This window comes from Helianthus annuus, chromosome 13 (genome assembly GCF_002127325.2).
Source record: "Helianthus annuus cultivar XRQ/B chromosome 13, HanXRQr2.0-SUNRISE, whole genome shotgun sequence".
Classification (NCBI taxonomy): domain Eukaryota; kingdom Viridiplantae; phylum Streptophyta; class Magnoliopsida; order Asterales; family Asteraceae; genus Helianthus; species Helianthus annuus.
Genome location: NC_035445.2, coordinates 125,595,073 through 125,610,597, shown reverse-complemented (window position 1 = coordinate 125,610,597; position 15,525 = coordinate 125,595,073). Strand labels below are relative to the sequence as shown.

The window sequence follows — 15,525 nt, the reverse complement described above, 5'->3', positions numbered from 1 at the left end:
CATTTCATTTGACATACAACATCAGATAGTTGTTAGTTAAACAAATCATTTCATATGACATACAACATGAATGTGTGTGTTTTAATGAAGTTTTATTTTTAAAAAATATATATATATATATTTCTCTACACATAATTCGTTATTGATCATTAATGGTTAACCAATCAGTCATCCACAAACACCCCCACACTACGTACACATGTTTCATAACCTAATATTGGATATATCACAATCAAAATGGTCATTGCCAGTTAATATATGGTGTGTACAAGTCAAAGTTGTTATCAGACATTTCTACCATCTAGATCGGAAGAAGGTGTCCACCCTCCACATGTCATTGATGGTGTGTACAAGTCAAAGTTGTCTGGTTGGCTCCTTGTGGTTGTGATGTGTTCGGTAGATAGGGTTTGTTAACTTGTTCGGTATTATATAAACAAGTCAAACAAAACAATATTTCATACCAAGAAAACGTACATCACATGCAAAACGAATTAAATGCAAATGTAACATAAATTGAAAAAAAAAAGAAAGTAAAATAGTTAACAAACACGGCTGATTGATTAATCAGCGTTCATCACCGTCCCAATCAACCTTCATTTTAGGTCCGATAGGTCCATCCTCACTTGAAAATTCCCTCGGTATAAGGCCAAGCAAGCTTCCTATTGGCGATGCTAAAGTTCCGGCTACGGAATTCTGAATTTTTTCAATCTCAATTCCAACCTCATACGTTATTTTTGGACCCCATTTTCTTGCGAAATTCACCCATGGCAACTCAATTACATAATTGATGTATTCGGCAGCCATGACTGAATATCTTTCTTTTACATTAAAAAATTTGTCACTTTTTGCAGTATCATTTCTAAGACCAACCACATCATTTCCTTGCAGTACAAGTCCTGGGACCGGGTATGTTGCGTGGCCATTCAGTGACGGGTAAGCTGCGAAGTTGTTACTACCGTCTAAAAACTCGAGAGACGTTGTGTCCACCCACATCCCTCCACTATGTTGCGCAAAATAAACACGATATAAAAGTCCGTTAAAATTGCTAACCCTAAGGGTCACATGCTCCCAATCTCCTATATGTTCACCAATCCTACCTAGAGGGATATCCACCAACCCCAATTTAGCAGTTGAAGGGCCATTAAAAGGGTAAAAAACCCAAATGGCTAAATCAGTAAATGTGGCTCCAAGCATTGGTTTGACATGAAGATAAGCCTCACAACTTTGCAAGTCACCTTTCTTGACCCTTTCTCTCTCAGCTTCATCAACTGGCAGGTCGAGCCAGTATGTGCCATCATTCGAACCACCTTGAGGAAGGTTCGAGCCGGTGGGATCCACAGGGATAGGGTTTGACTCTTCTCCTGTGTGGTAGAGTTGAACCCCATTGGTGAAATACCATGTTGTTGAAGCAAAAAAGTAGGTTTCTTTAGGGTGAAAATAGAATCTTGGGGAGTATTCTTTAATTAGGGCATCAATTTGGTCTAAATTTGGCATGAAAGAAGTTATGTTCTCAAAGTTATTATTCCTTAAACAAGAAAGAGATAATAAACTTGTATCATCTCCATTTTTGCTAATTATGAATGTACCTACAGACACCCCTAGAGCTTGTCTCCCCCTAACTTTTGGCCTTAACCCATACACATTCACATCACTAGAACTCCATAACAATGCATCTACTTCGGTTTCATCGGTTAGATCGGCTCGAACACACCAGATTTGATCCAGTGAAGGTTTGCTAGGCAAGGTAGTGATGGTGTAGCCTACTGACTTAAAACCCTCCGGTGGGGTTGGTAGCCAGACATAACATGAATCATTGCTGCTCCAGACTAGAGTGTAGTCGACCGGAGCAGCTAGGGTTCCACCGGAAACATCTTTTCCTGCGAGAACCCAGCCAAAAAGTGGGGTATCATTGGATTGGCAATAACAACCAAGCATGGAAAAGCCATCTGGTATGGGTGATGGCTCAAAGAATGTGACATCAGTGGCATCTGATCCATCTTGAGAAGTGGACCATATTTTGGTGAAAGATGTTATTTGGCAAACTTCAAGTCCTCCAAGATCAATTATTCCACTAGCAAAACCATCTCCTATGAAACAAATAAAAAATAATATTCTTTTTAGATTATGTGTGTATAGTAATAAATTTATATATAAATAAAAGTTTTGAAAATTATAGAATTGAATAAAACCTGGTGGCCAAGAAGGCAATGGAGATGGAAGCTTGAAGCTGGTATCAATGGGAAAAGTTTGGGTTTCTTGTGATGAGGTAAAGCAAGACACAAAGTTTCCCATGTTTTGGGCAAATGATATTGTGAGTTCTTAGGAAGACAATACTGATTTTCTATATATGTGCACACGATAACACGCGCACAAAACCATATTGATTTAATACTCAAATATTTAAATTAAGTACCCATATTAGTTGGCTTATTCTAAAACTTTTTTATCATTATTTGGTCAACTATTAATTTGTTTTTTAGGTACAATAATCTTAATTAGAAGATTAATCTCAATTGTTTGCAACTTTGTAACGTGTTTGGTTCTTGACCTTAACATTACCACGATAAATTAGATGTTTTATCTCAATTGTTTAATCACAATCTATACTATATTATAATACATGAGGGAAGGATTCCTAAAAGTTAAGAACTTCTTCCCCCATTATTTATAAATAAACCCCTAGAATGAGGGCAAAATGGTCTTTTAAACCATAATTATTTTTTAGTCCCTCAATCTGTTACATTTAAATCCTTGACATTTAACATAATTATGGGTAATTAGTTACACTCCCCCCCCCCCCTCTTTAATTCTTTAATGTATTCCTGCGATATCTTACAACCCGTAATGTTTTAAAAAAATCCGAAGGTACCATGACGATCGGCACATTTTTTAAACGTTTCGATAGTTGTCTTTTTTAGTTTCGCCGTGTGTTCATAAAGTACAAATAGCCGATGCGTAAATGTACAATTGATTAAAGCCAACATTTGTTTTTTACCCAAGCCAGCTTTGACCATTACCTAGCTACCGTGCATTAACATTTGTTTTTTACCCAAGTTATTTATATTGAACGACATTAATAAACTAAAATATTCCCTAATTTTACTTGTACAGAGTCAGTTTGTTGTGGCATGTTTAATATAGTAAGTATAGATAAAACTCACAACAAACTTCCTATTAAACATGCCACAACAAACTAAACAGGATATGTGCATCTTATTTTAAAAACTTAAAACTCACAACAAACTTCCTAAATAAATGGATGGCCAATCTAAAACTAAACCCTAATGGACTACTATAAATACATAGAAAACACTCACAATTCTACATTTCTATTGCTAAACAGATTTTAAATATGAAGCCAGTTCTGAATTCACTTGATGCAAAAAAACAAGCATGCGATATTGAAAAATCTAAGGTCGGTTCTATGATAAGTTTTGTTATATCGCAATAATGAATAATTGTTTTCTTTTATTTACTTTTATGTGAATACTAACTTATTTGATTTTTCAGATTCAACACACCAATTTAAACACCCCAGTTGTCGAACAAGCTTTTGTTAGTTTTTAAGTAATATTTTCGCTTATAATCTTTCATATTAACAAGTTTGTTATGTTATTATTTGGTGTTTTATTGTAGGATGATGGTGATAATAGTGTTGAAATTATTTCTTATGGTGCAATGTTCAGTCCATACAAGTCTAAGCTTCAACGTCAATTTAGTGAAAAGGTAATTTTAAAATTTATTTAATATTTTTTAAATTTTTTTATTCAATATTTGTTCTTTTTTTAAATTTATTTAATCATTTTTAACTTTTTTATTAAATTTTTGTTTTTTAAGAAACGGAAGTATGAGAATCAAAAGAAAAGATCTAAGAGACTTTCTGAATGGAAATGGGTCGAGGTTATAAATTTAGATGATTCTGAGGACGATGAGAAAGAAGATGAATTAGATGATACTGCTGATTCGAGCACAAACAAGAAAAACAGATAAAAAAAGAAGAGATTTTAAATGAAATATATCAAGTGTTTTTATATTTTTTTTCATTTTCAGTTGTTTTTATTTGATATAGACTATCCCATGAATAATAAAGTTTATTTTATATTTGAAGTTTATGTTTTGTGTTATTTTATTGCACTTATAATTTACATCTCGATTGAACTAATATACTTTAGTACTTAATCATGTTCGTATTATATAATTTACATGTTCGTACTTGATCATTTCCAAAGAGATAAATTCGATTACCAAGAATGGCCAAAACATGAAAACTACCTCTTGGTTTGAAGTAAATTCAAGATTGTATTTACAAAGCACACTAAACTTATTCAATTTAACAGTCAAGTTCCACGAGGATTTCATATATATCCATTAGTGCCTTCTATAAAAAAAAAACTGTTGGACGACACGAGATATGAAAAAATAATTATATAATATTATAGATTTTTCGAATAATTTGTATTTCTTAAATAAAAAGATAAAGTTAATAAAGATATAAGAGTAAATTACAAGTTTTGTCCTTTATGTTTGTCCCAAATTGCAGGCGCCGTCCTTTGTCTTTAAAATTGATGAGTTTTGTCCTTAATGTTTGCAAATCTTGCACGTTATGTCCTTTAGGCCAAACCCAGTTATAATTTTCAATTAAGTTATATCATGTGCAATGCACATGAAGGGTAGAACAGTCATTTCCCCTCCCCACTTGTGTTTCCCCCTTTTAAAACCCTAATAACACCCCTGATGGGCTGATTCATCTTCAACCCCAATTCATCTTCAACCCCAAACCCTAATAACACCCCTGATTCATCGGAGTTGCATATCAATCGCCGCCACCACAATCTGCCGCCACCACCACCGTCCGCCGCCGTAACCACCACCTGCTGCCACCAAAACTCCGTCTCTCTAGTTCTCAACGTCTCTCTCTACATCTGCCACTACCACCACTTTCTCTCTCTCACCGTCTTTCTCTCTCACTATACCTGCCACCGCCACCACCATCACCACCACTCTCTGGATGAACACTACAGCAGCCGGAGGTTTCAGATCTGGCCGTCGGAGGTTATATAGTAATGGGTTTTCTCTAATCTGATGAAGGGGCTAGGTTTGTTCAGATAAGATTTGTTGAAGACGACTAGGGTTTCGTATGATGAAGATGATGTTGATGGTGGTTGCGGTTTAGAGGGAAAGAGGCGGTGGTTGATATTGGTGGCGGCTGGTGGTGGTTAGTTGTTGGCGACGACGGTAGTTGGTGGTTGGTGTTGGCGGTGTGGCTGTGGCTGTGGCTGGTGGTGGTTAGTTTTGACCCGGCCTCATCTCCGACGTAAAAAAACACCATAATCAACATCACCATGTTATTTTATTTGGGGTAGAAATGAAGCTAAGATTTAGTGTAATTTTGGAAGAAGAAGACACAAAATTTAGAATGTGAAAAAGATAAGATTTTTGGTGTAATTTTGGGTAGAGATGAAGATGAAGGTGGACGAGTGGGGTGATATAGAAGATTCGGGTGGGTCAAGTGGCTAGGCGGCTGGTTTTGTTGGAGGTTTTGGTTTTGTAAAACTAGGATTAGGAAGAAGTGGATTGCCCATTGTTTTGTATCCATCTTTACTGCCACCGTTTCTAGGTTTTGGTTTTGTGAAACTAGGATTAGAAAATGGTGTTCGGGTGGTGGTGATGGTGGTAGGTGGTGGCACCGGGGTGGTGGGTGGCGGACGGTGTCGGTGATGTCAGGTGGGTGTAGAAGAGAGAGAGGGAGCTCTTGTATAGCTAGAGAGGGAGAGTGAGTGAGTGGAGGTTGTATTTGTTGTGTGTACACTTTACATTTAATTATTTTGTTTTATTTTTTAAATACTATTAAATAAATGAGGTAAAAAGACTAAAATGCCCGCATGTGCCTTGCACATGATCAGTTTTAACCAAAAATTATAACTGGGTTTGGCCTAAAGGACATAACGTGCAAGATTTGCAAACATTAAGGACAAAATTCATCAATTTTAAAGACAAAGGACAGCGCCTGCAATTTGGGACAAACATAAAGGACAAAACTTGTAATTTACTCAAGATATAAACTTTTACATCCTATATTTTTTATAAAAATTGTTTTATAAAAATATGATTTTTTAAATATTTATAAAAATGAAATTTAACATTAGTTAAAGGTGTTAAAAACGTACTTACAAGTCACCTACTATTTTTTACTTTTTACTTTTTCAAAAACAAAAATTTTAAAATTAAAGTTTATTGGATGAGTATGATGTGGATATTTAAAAAAGTTATGGACTTTAAACAATAAAATTATAAAATTTATCATTTCACCAACAAAATAAACTTACTTTATAACGATAGCAACTTATTTTTTATTTTTTGTCACTTGTTTAGTATTTTTTATTAACAAACGAATCTTTACATGTTTAAAACAGTTTTTCTATACTTTATTTATTATTAATTTTTATAACAAAACAAAACTTTGATATTTAGTAGATAGAAGATAAACTATCTTCCAAAATTTTAGGAATTATTTAATACTAATTTACGGATTAGTAGATAGATAGTAAACTATATCCCAAAATTTTAGGAATTATTTAATACTAATTTACGATATTTAGTAGATAAATAGTAAACTATGTCCCAAAATTTTAAGAATTATAAGTCAACTAATAAAAAAATAATTATTGCAGTTATTCTTGGATATTAATCTAATAATTTGCATTTTTTAATTAAAAAGTAATAAAGTAATAAATTTTAAAGCTAAACTAAAAAACTGAACTTACTATGATATAAAGTTAATAAAAAAATAATTATTTTATAAACATTTTTATAACAAGTAATATAAATAAAATACTCCAGAAATTTACAATCTTTAATAGATAAATTCTAAACTGGGTTCCAAATTTTTAGGAATTATAAGTTCAACTATATTGTTATAGATAATATTAGTCAGTTCTTAAATAATTATTTACCAACTTGACTAGATACATAGTAGTAGATTGTGTTGCATATTTTTAGGGATTATTAGTTAAAAGTAGACTTATATAGATAAGATTAGTTAGGAACTAAAAATTTGAACTTAGTATGATATAAAGTTATTAAATATATAAACTCTTATCATCCTATTTTTTATAAAAACAGTTTATGAAATCTTATAAAAATATAAATTTTTTATATTTGTAAAAACCCGAAATTTAACAATTTAAGTTAAAGCTCTAAAACGTAGTTACGAGTCAAATACTATTTTTTATTTTTATAAAAACGAAAATTTTAACTTAAAGTTTATTGGATGAGTACTATGTGGATATTTATAAAAAGTTATGAACTTTAAAGAATAAAATTATACTTTATAATTTAACCAATAAAATAAACAAACTTTACAATTATAACAACTTATCTTTTATTTTTTGTCTTTTGATTATTAATTTTTATACAAAAAAAAACAATATTTTTTGTCTTTTGGTTATTATTTTTTATAAAAGAACAAAACTTTTACATATGTGTAAACTTATGACATATATCCACTACAATAATGTTATCATAAATATTATACGAATAAGAAAACTACCAGAAACGAGTGTTGCAATGTAAAGTGTCGTTCCCACCGCATCGCGTAACTTATAAGACTATTTATAGTACAAAGGGTTAAAAACATTATAGACTTTCTCAGCTAGCTGACATATCTGATTTTTATAAATTCTTTAAAAATGCCCATGTTTCCTCGTCCACACTTACAAATTTTTATATTTCCACATCTAGAGGTAGAGGCGTAGCTTAGTGTGAAGTGGGGGTCCCTCCCCCCCCCCCCCCCCAATGTTTCGGTTAGAAGTGTAAAATTTCCTATTTTTCGTCCGAAAATTTTAAAATTATATAGGAACGTCCCCCCAATTATTTTGCCTAAATATTTATACAATATATAAATCGGGTCTCATGACTTTCCGCTCCCTCACAACTTTTGATCAAGCTCCGCCGCTGTCCACATCATCACTTTTTTTTAATTATTTTCCTTATTCAAGTCGTTTTTATACCAAATTAGATAATTTATGATATTTTGATTAACTTATTATCATAAAGAAAGAGTAAATTACAAAAAAAAAAAAAAAAACGTCATTTATGTATGTTACATATTGTAAAGAGTGTTATTTGTCTTTACTAAATACAGTAAACATACCTAATATTTGCAAACCCATTCTGGTTATGTCCTTTACCCTAAACTTTTTTTATTTTTCCAGTTAAGTCAGATCACGCGGGAAGCACATGAGAGCATTAAAGTCACTATACCATTAATATATGCCCCCTCTTATTAAAACCCAAAACCTCAATTCGACCCACCATTATTTCCCCAATTGCTCAACCCATCCCTTAGGTTTACTCATCAACAATTACAAAGATGAACAAGAACGATGTCGCAATTGGAGACCCAGTACATATAAAAAGGACTTGATCAGGAACAAGTGATGCAGTTATACGGTAATGAATCCTAAATTTCTTCTTTTGTGCAATAAACCGATAACTTTCAGGTGTAAGTTACTGATCATGTTCAAAATTGTTAAATAATGCAGACGGATTCCCTAATCTTTTCTCGTTAAGGATTCATCATGGTGGTAGGTTAACACATCCTCCTGTTCGAACTTATGTAGGAGGTAAGATTAACTACGTGGACCTCATTGATATCGACTTGTTCTTAGTCCATGAGGTTTCCTTAATGATTAACCAGTTAGGTTATGTTGGGAATGAACATATATTATACCATTACCTTAACCCTAAAAAAGATATGGATAATGGTCTTGAAGACCTAGGCACTGACAGTGATGTATTAAGATTGTCTGCACATGTAGAAGAGCATAAGGTCATTGAGTTGTATACGACACATGGGTTTAATAACATAAAGAAGTATTTTAGCTTACCAACAAAACCTCACGTACCTCTTACTATAGAAGAGATCAATGATCATGGACCTTATGCTCTTTTCCCAACATCAATAGTCTTTAAAAGTGTAGGTGGGCATTCTAGTGAGGCTGGGCAATATGGTGGGGCAAGACAATCAGGTGTAGGTGGACAATCAAGTGTGTTTGGGCAGTTAAGTAGTGTGCATGGTATGTCCAGTGTGATGGAAGAACCATATATTTCTGAGTTGCATTTTGATGATCTCCAATAGGATAATGTGCAAGATCAGGAAGATGAGGTTGTGTAGGATGATCAGAATCAGGAAGATGAAAATGATCAGGAATATGAGGTTGATGATTAGGAAGATGAAGGTACTGAACAGAATGATAGTGATAGTGATTTTACTGTTGATGAGGATAATGCCATGGTTGATCATGAGGTTGATATATGCCAGATTATAGGTTAAACATTGATTTAGAAGTAGAAGACAATATGCTAGTCAATAATTAACAACATATAGATTTGGGAGATGAAGTGTTAGACAATGATAATTTTCAAATATTCCGATGATGTTGAGACTAGCATTAGGATACACCGCCTAAGAAGCATTAGAATGGAACATGAAAGCTGGGCAAATCTTTACTTAGGTCAGGTATTTAGTACAAAACAAGAAGGCAAGAAGCTAATTAAAAAGTATGCTCTAGAAAATAGGAGATGTATTAAGATTATAAAGGATTAGGGGTGTGCATGAGTTGGTTTTGGCCTAAAACCATAACCACGATGTCGGTTAATGGATAACCATAACCATAACCGATCGGTGATCGGTTATGGTGGTTATGGTTAATCGGTTTTAATGGTTATAGCGGGTCGGATGTGGGTGGTTAACCGTGTATTTAGCCTAGCTAAATAGCTTAATTTTTTTAACATAGAATAAATTGTTATTACATATTTGTATATATTAGTATATTGTATAGTATGAAAAATACATATAATCTATAATATTAATATCGATTATTACCGAATATTCAAATAAAGTGATAAGATATATTCCATAAATTCAAATAAACAATCATATTTTTAAAAATAGTGAAAAGTCCTAACTCCTACCAAAGATTTATTACATGCCGGTTCGGTTGGGTTATGGTGGGTATGGAAACATTGATAACCATAACCGACCCGCTACTTTTGGTTTTCAGAAAAACCATTAACCGACTCACCGGTTTTTTATTTGGTTTGTTTTTTCGATTCGGTTTTATCGGTTAATTCGGTTATGGTTCGGTTAATTCGGTTTTTTGCACAACCCTATAAAGGATGATAACCCAAGGGTAAGGGTAGTTAGTCATGGCATGCTACCGGATTTTGATGTTGATGATAGTGGTGTCCATATTGATACTCAAAGAAACAGAAGAAGGAAAGAAAAAGTGGCAGATGTGAAAGGTAAAGGCAAAGGAAAAGGGAAAGAAAAGGTGGCAGATGTGAAAGGTAAAGACAAAGGCAAAGGAAAGGGGAAAGAAAAGGTCAGGGGTTTAAAAGTATACAACAATAAACATGAGGGGGCTGAAGTGAAAAATATTGGTGGAAGGGGGAATAAGACAAAACCTGAGGAATATTTATGTGCTTGGGCTTTGTTAATATCTAAAGTTGGTGGTACTGAATCTTGGATGGTCACAACTTTAATAAGTGAACATAAATGTTGTCAATCAAGAAAAGTTAGGGCTTGCACAGACATCTTCTTGTTTGAGCAAATGATATATAGAACAAATTGAGAGACTACTTTCTTGAACTGAAAAGATAAGAATCCAGGTTCTAAAGTTAGGTTAGAGGTTGAACCACCATGTGATCATAGGGAACCAACAAGAAAGTTTAAAAGGATATATGTATGTTTGGGTGCTTTAAAGCAGGGTTTTAAGTCAATTGGGAGGGATGGGTCTGGATGGTGCATTCATGAAGGGACCATTCCCAGGTCAAATACTTACTGCAGTGGGTATAGACCCAAACAATGGATTCTATCCCATATGTTATGCAATTATAGAGGCTGAAAACATCAACTCTTGGACTTGGTTTCTAGAACTGTTAGGGAATAATCTGGATCTACACAGAAACTCAAACTTCACTTTTGTCTACGATAGACATAAGGTATGTTTAGTAATGTTGTATGTTATGCATTTGTATCAGATGCTATCGTATGTACTAACTTCTTGAATTGAACAGGGTATACTTCAAGTTGTTAACAAGTTGTATCCCAATGTTGAACACTGATACTGTTTGAGGCATATTCATGAGAATATGAATTCATGAGAATATGAAAGTCACTTTTAGAGGGAATCTGTACAAGGACATGCTCTAGAAGTGTGCATGTGCAACAACTGTTCCTGAATTTCAGATTGCAATGGATGAGCTAAAGGCATTCAACAAGGAGGCCCAATTGTGGTTGTCAAAAATTCCACCACTGCATTAGTGTAGGTCATCTTTCTCTGGTTTATTCTAAAGTATTCTAACTGTTTTGCATAATATATGTTCTAGAACTGATAGTGACCAATATATGTGTCCACAGGTAAGGCAATATCTGATGTGTTACTAAACAACATGTGTGATGTTTATAATGGCAAGATATTGGATGGTAGAGAGAAGCCCATTATTTCTGCCCTTGAATACATCAGAGAGTATTTGATGAGAAGAATTGTTACAATTTTGAAGATTATAGAGAAAAGTAAAGGCCTGCTTACACCCTATGCTGCCCTAAAGCTGGAGACAATCAAGAAAAAAGCTACATTTTATCATGTACAATGGAATGGGGGGGGGATATATATTCAGTAAGTGGTAAACCAAATCATGCAAGGGTTGTGGATTTGGCTAAGAGGACATGTGCTTGTAAAGCTTGAGAGATCACAAGTGTTTTTTGTATTGTTTACTTGTTTAGTATATATTAAATGTGCTGATCCATTCAATTTACAAGAATGTCATGCAAGCACGCTGTTGCAGCAATATGGATCATGGCTACTTACTACTTATGGAGGAAGGGTTGGTTCATTAGAGAGTTGGTGTAGTCCCATCTACACAATGGCAAAGTAGAAGCAAGTTTATGGTTTTAAGGTGAACCCTATTAATGGAAGGTCTTTGTGGGTCAAATGTCAAGTTCTTACCACTTTTTCACCACTAAATCATCATAAGCAAGTGGGCAGACCCAAGAAGGCAAGGAAAAGGTCTGCATTATAAGTGGAGGAAATGACTCAAAGTGGAAGGTTGTCCAAGAAACACACCAAGGGAAAATGGGGCAAGGGTGGACATGTGGGACATAACATTAGGACATGAAAGGGCAAGGTAGTGTTTAGGTCTGTCATTATGGTTTAGGGTTGTCTGTTTTGGTCTTGAACAGGTTTCTTGTGGTATTGTCTTTTGGTCTTGAACATGTTTCTTATGGTATTGTCTTTTAGTCTTGAATATGTTTCTTATGGTTATCTCAGTTGGTTATGTATTGTCACACCCCGAAATATCAGAGCTGGCGTGACTGGACCGGTATCTTCATTGCACAGCGGAAGCAAAAAAAGCTAAGACTTCTAGAAATTAACGCCTGCTAATTACTCGAATTCCCATGGGTTCTCCTATTCCAACCGTTCCATAGTTTTGAAAATGTAACCTGAGAAAGAACATGCGAAAAAGTCAACATAAAGTTGAGCGAGTTCATAGTTTGTTTTGAAGAGATTAAAAATAAATATTTTTGTGTACCGGTTTAAAGTTGCTGAGAAAATATGGTAAAATCATTTTCTTGGCATGATATATGAGAACTGTGAGTCTAGCCCACGAGAGTCTTTGTGCATTGCACGAGAGAGAATGGGCCGAGCCCAAACGAACCTTTGTAAGCAGGATCAGCGCGTCCCCTTACTTAAGTATAATTTGAAAAACGTTACCAAAGTTTGTAAATCCATGTATTTGTGAGTTTCCATCAATTGAATCTTAAAAACATTTGAAAGTTCAGTTTATAAGTAAGTATGTAAAGCGTCTATGAACAGGTTGATCGTTAATGTTTCGCGAGCACATTAACGTTTGTGGCGACATAGGAAGTACTCAACCTGTGTAGACGATTGTTAGTGTCGAGCCCCCTCGACTGTGTGGAACCACCTCGACTGTGCCGAGCCACCTCGACTGTGTCGAGCCACCTCGACTGTGTCGAGCCACCTCGACTGTGTCGCCCGTACCCATTAGAAAATCATGCACGTTTCGTAAATATGCGTGCGTTTTATAAAACCGGTATGTTTGATCGAAATCATTCGTAAACCATTTAAGTTCCTTGAAATTCATTCACAACACGGTATAGAAATATGAGTTTTCGTTCATCGAATAGTTGTTTATTCTTGCAAAACTTGCATGTCTTTCCACCCCTGAGAACATTTATAAAAATGTAAAACAGTAAAAAGTGGGGGTTATGAACTCACATTGACATTCCCGTGCAATGCTAGCTTAACGTGATTCCGTGATATCATTCCAAGAATGTGAGCTTGCTAGCGTGCAACTAAAGGATTCCTAATCAAGGAATAATTATAAGTTTCTAATAAAACAACGTAGTTAAAGTACGTGTCCGAGCTCTACCGTATCGTTAACTAAACGACTCTAAGGTAGTGTTATCTTGGCTTATAATTACCATTCTATAGTTATTTGATCCCATTTATAGTTGGGATAGAATTAAGTCTCGAGATCAACTTAGTTTTCAAGTGATTAATATATATATTTATATATATTCAAATATAAATATATACTTACGATGCCGTGTTAGTCGTCGTGAATTAGAAGGCGTAGGTGAATAGTGGTACGTATCCGAAATGTCGTATGTGGATACGGTAACAAACCGTTGTAGTTTTCGTAGGATGGAAATAGATAAATATATATACATATATACATACTCGAAAACTTGATGTTTGAAACCAATATAAACAAATATACCATTGTTATAAGGACGCTCGGATTATCGTATACTAAATGTTTGGGATATACAAATTTCGGATTCCATCGTTTGAAATAAATATAAAACAATTATATTTGTAAATATAAACGACATTTGAAATAAATATAAATAATTACATTTATTTAAAAAAAATATTGTACGAATAAAGACGTTTAAATGAAATATAATTAATTTTAGTTTCGTGGTAAAAGTTTCTGAGGTTTGGACGTTTGAAACAAATATAAATAATTATATTTATTTTCGATTAAATATCGGTTTTCATTAACTTATAGCGCTGTAAAAATAAATACGTCTTCTTATTTATGCTATAAGAAAAGCTCGAATTTCAATAAGTGTCGTTTAAACAATAGAATTTCATTTTGTATTTCGGATTTTTAACGAAAAACGGACAGAGTTTCCTCGGTTTCTGGAATAACCCCGACAACTCAAGTTGTCGTTATTTGTCAAAATTCAACAATCGCTCAACAAACATTATATAAATTTTACGTTAAATATGTCAAAACGTCGAATACGAAACAAAACCACTAAATGTAAAACCGTTAGTTAGTCGGGTCGAGCTCGGTTCGCGTATACTAAATAAAATCTAATGTAGACTAACTCGCTATGCTAACAACTTTACCGGGTCTTTCGTTGACTTCTGTTGACCGTCTGTTGACTGAGTTGACTCGGTTTGACCGAGTCAGACCGAGTTGAACCAACCCTTGACCCGAACCGTTCACTGTGTCTCTTTTGCACCAAACATCTCGAAACTGAACCAGAGCTGATATGGACTGTGGTTGACCAAAACCAAAAACCCGAACCGTGTGAAACCCAAACTTGAACCGAATCTGTTGACTGTCTTGACTCGCGTTGACTCAACGGTTGACCGTACCTGAACCGTATCAAAGCAGCGTAGAATGAACATAATCACCCCCACAGCCGTCGCCGTTCTCCGACGGCGTGACTCCAGCTGTCGTTGGCCATCTTCACCCACCCAAGTCAAACCCAACCCGAGTCACCCCATAGCTGCCTTCACTGCCATCATCGCATATCACCATTAATCACCGGAAAAAAAATGAGAAGAATTAAAAGTGAAACTTGTTTACCGTTCTGAGCTCAAAAAGAAAGAAAGGAACAAATGGTCTTACCGAAAAGTTGTCGGGGAACCAGGATGCACCATTGTCGTTGCCGGCGAAACTGGTCATCGGAATTTCTTTCTCTCTCTCTCTCTCTAATCTCTCTCCGTCTCTCTTGCTGCCGCCGCCGTACGCCACCACCAAACGGTGGTGGCCGGCCGTTTAACATCTGCAACAAGGGGGTGTCGGGTAGTGATGTAGGTTGTAACAGGGGGTTGGGGTGTGCGTTTAGCGGAGAACAGGACGCCGGTAGCTGGCTCGTTGCTGGTCATCAGAGGGGACCGAGAGGTGTGGGTGTAAAGGTGTTACAGGGAAGAAAAGAGGAGTAGGAGGGTGCTTGTTTGTGTCTCGTTGAAGACTCGTCGCGGGAGAACAACGAGGCGTCGGAGCTCCGATCTCCGGTCAAGTCACGAGAGGGAGAGGGAGAGGATCTGCTTGTTGTGTGTGGCTGGTAAAGAAATGAATTTAGGGTTTTGAGGTTTTTAAAACAAAGTATATGTAGTTAGGTTTTAAGTGGGCTTGGGCCCCAGGCCCACAAGCCCGTTTCGCGCGGCCCGGTACGCTTTCGAAGCCCGTTTTTGA

The 15,525-nt window shown here is 35.2% G+C and overlaps 1 protein-coding gene across 1 annotated transcript; it reads right to left on the bottom strand.

Moving 5' to 3' along the window:
• Positions 1–438: 438 nt before the first annotated feature.
• Positions 439–2,361, bottom strand: LOC110865532. The gene is made up of 2 exons (XM_022114803.2): positions 2,190–2,361; positions 439–2,087 (listed from the first exon to the last, which is right to left on the bottom strand). The coding sequence occupies exons 1-2, from the start codon at positions 2,290–2,292 to the stop codon at positions 565–567; spliced, it is 1,626 nt and encodes a 541-aa protein (XP_021970495.1). The 5' UTR covers positions 2,293–2,361; the 3' UTR covers positions 439–564.
• Between the last annotated feature and the right edge of the window lie 13,164 nt (positions 2,362–15,525).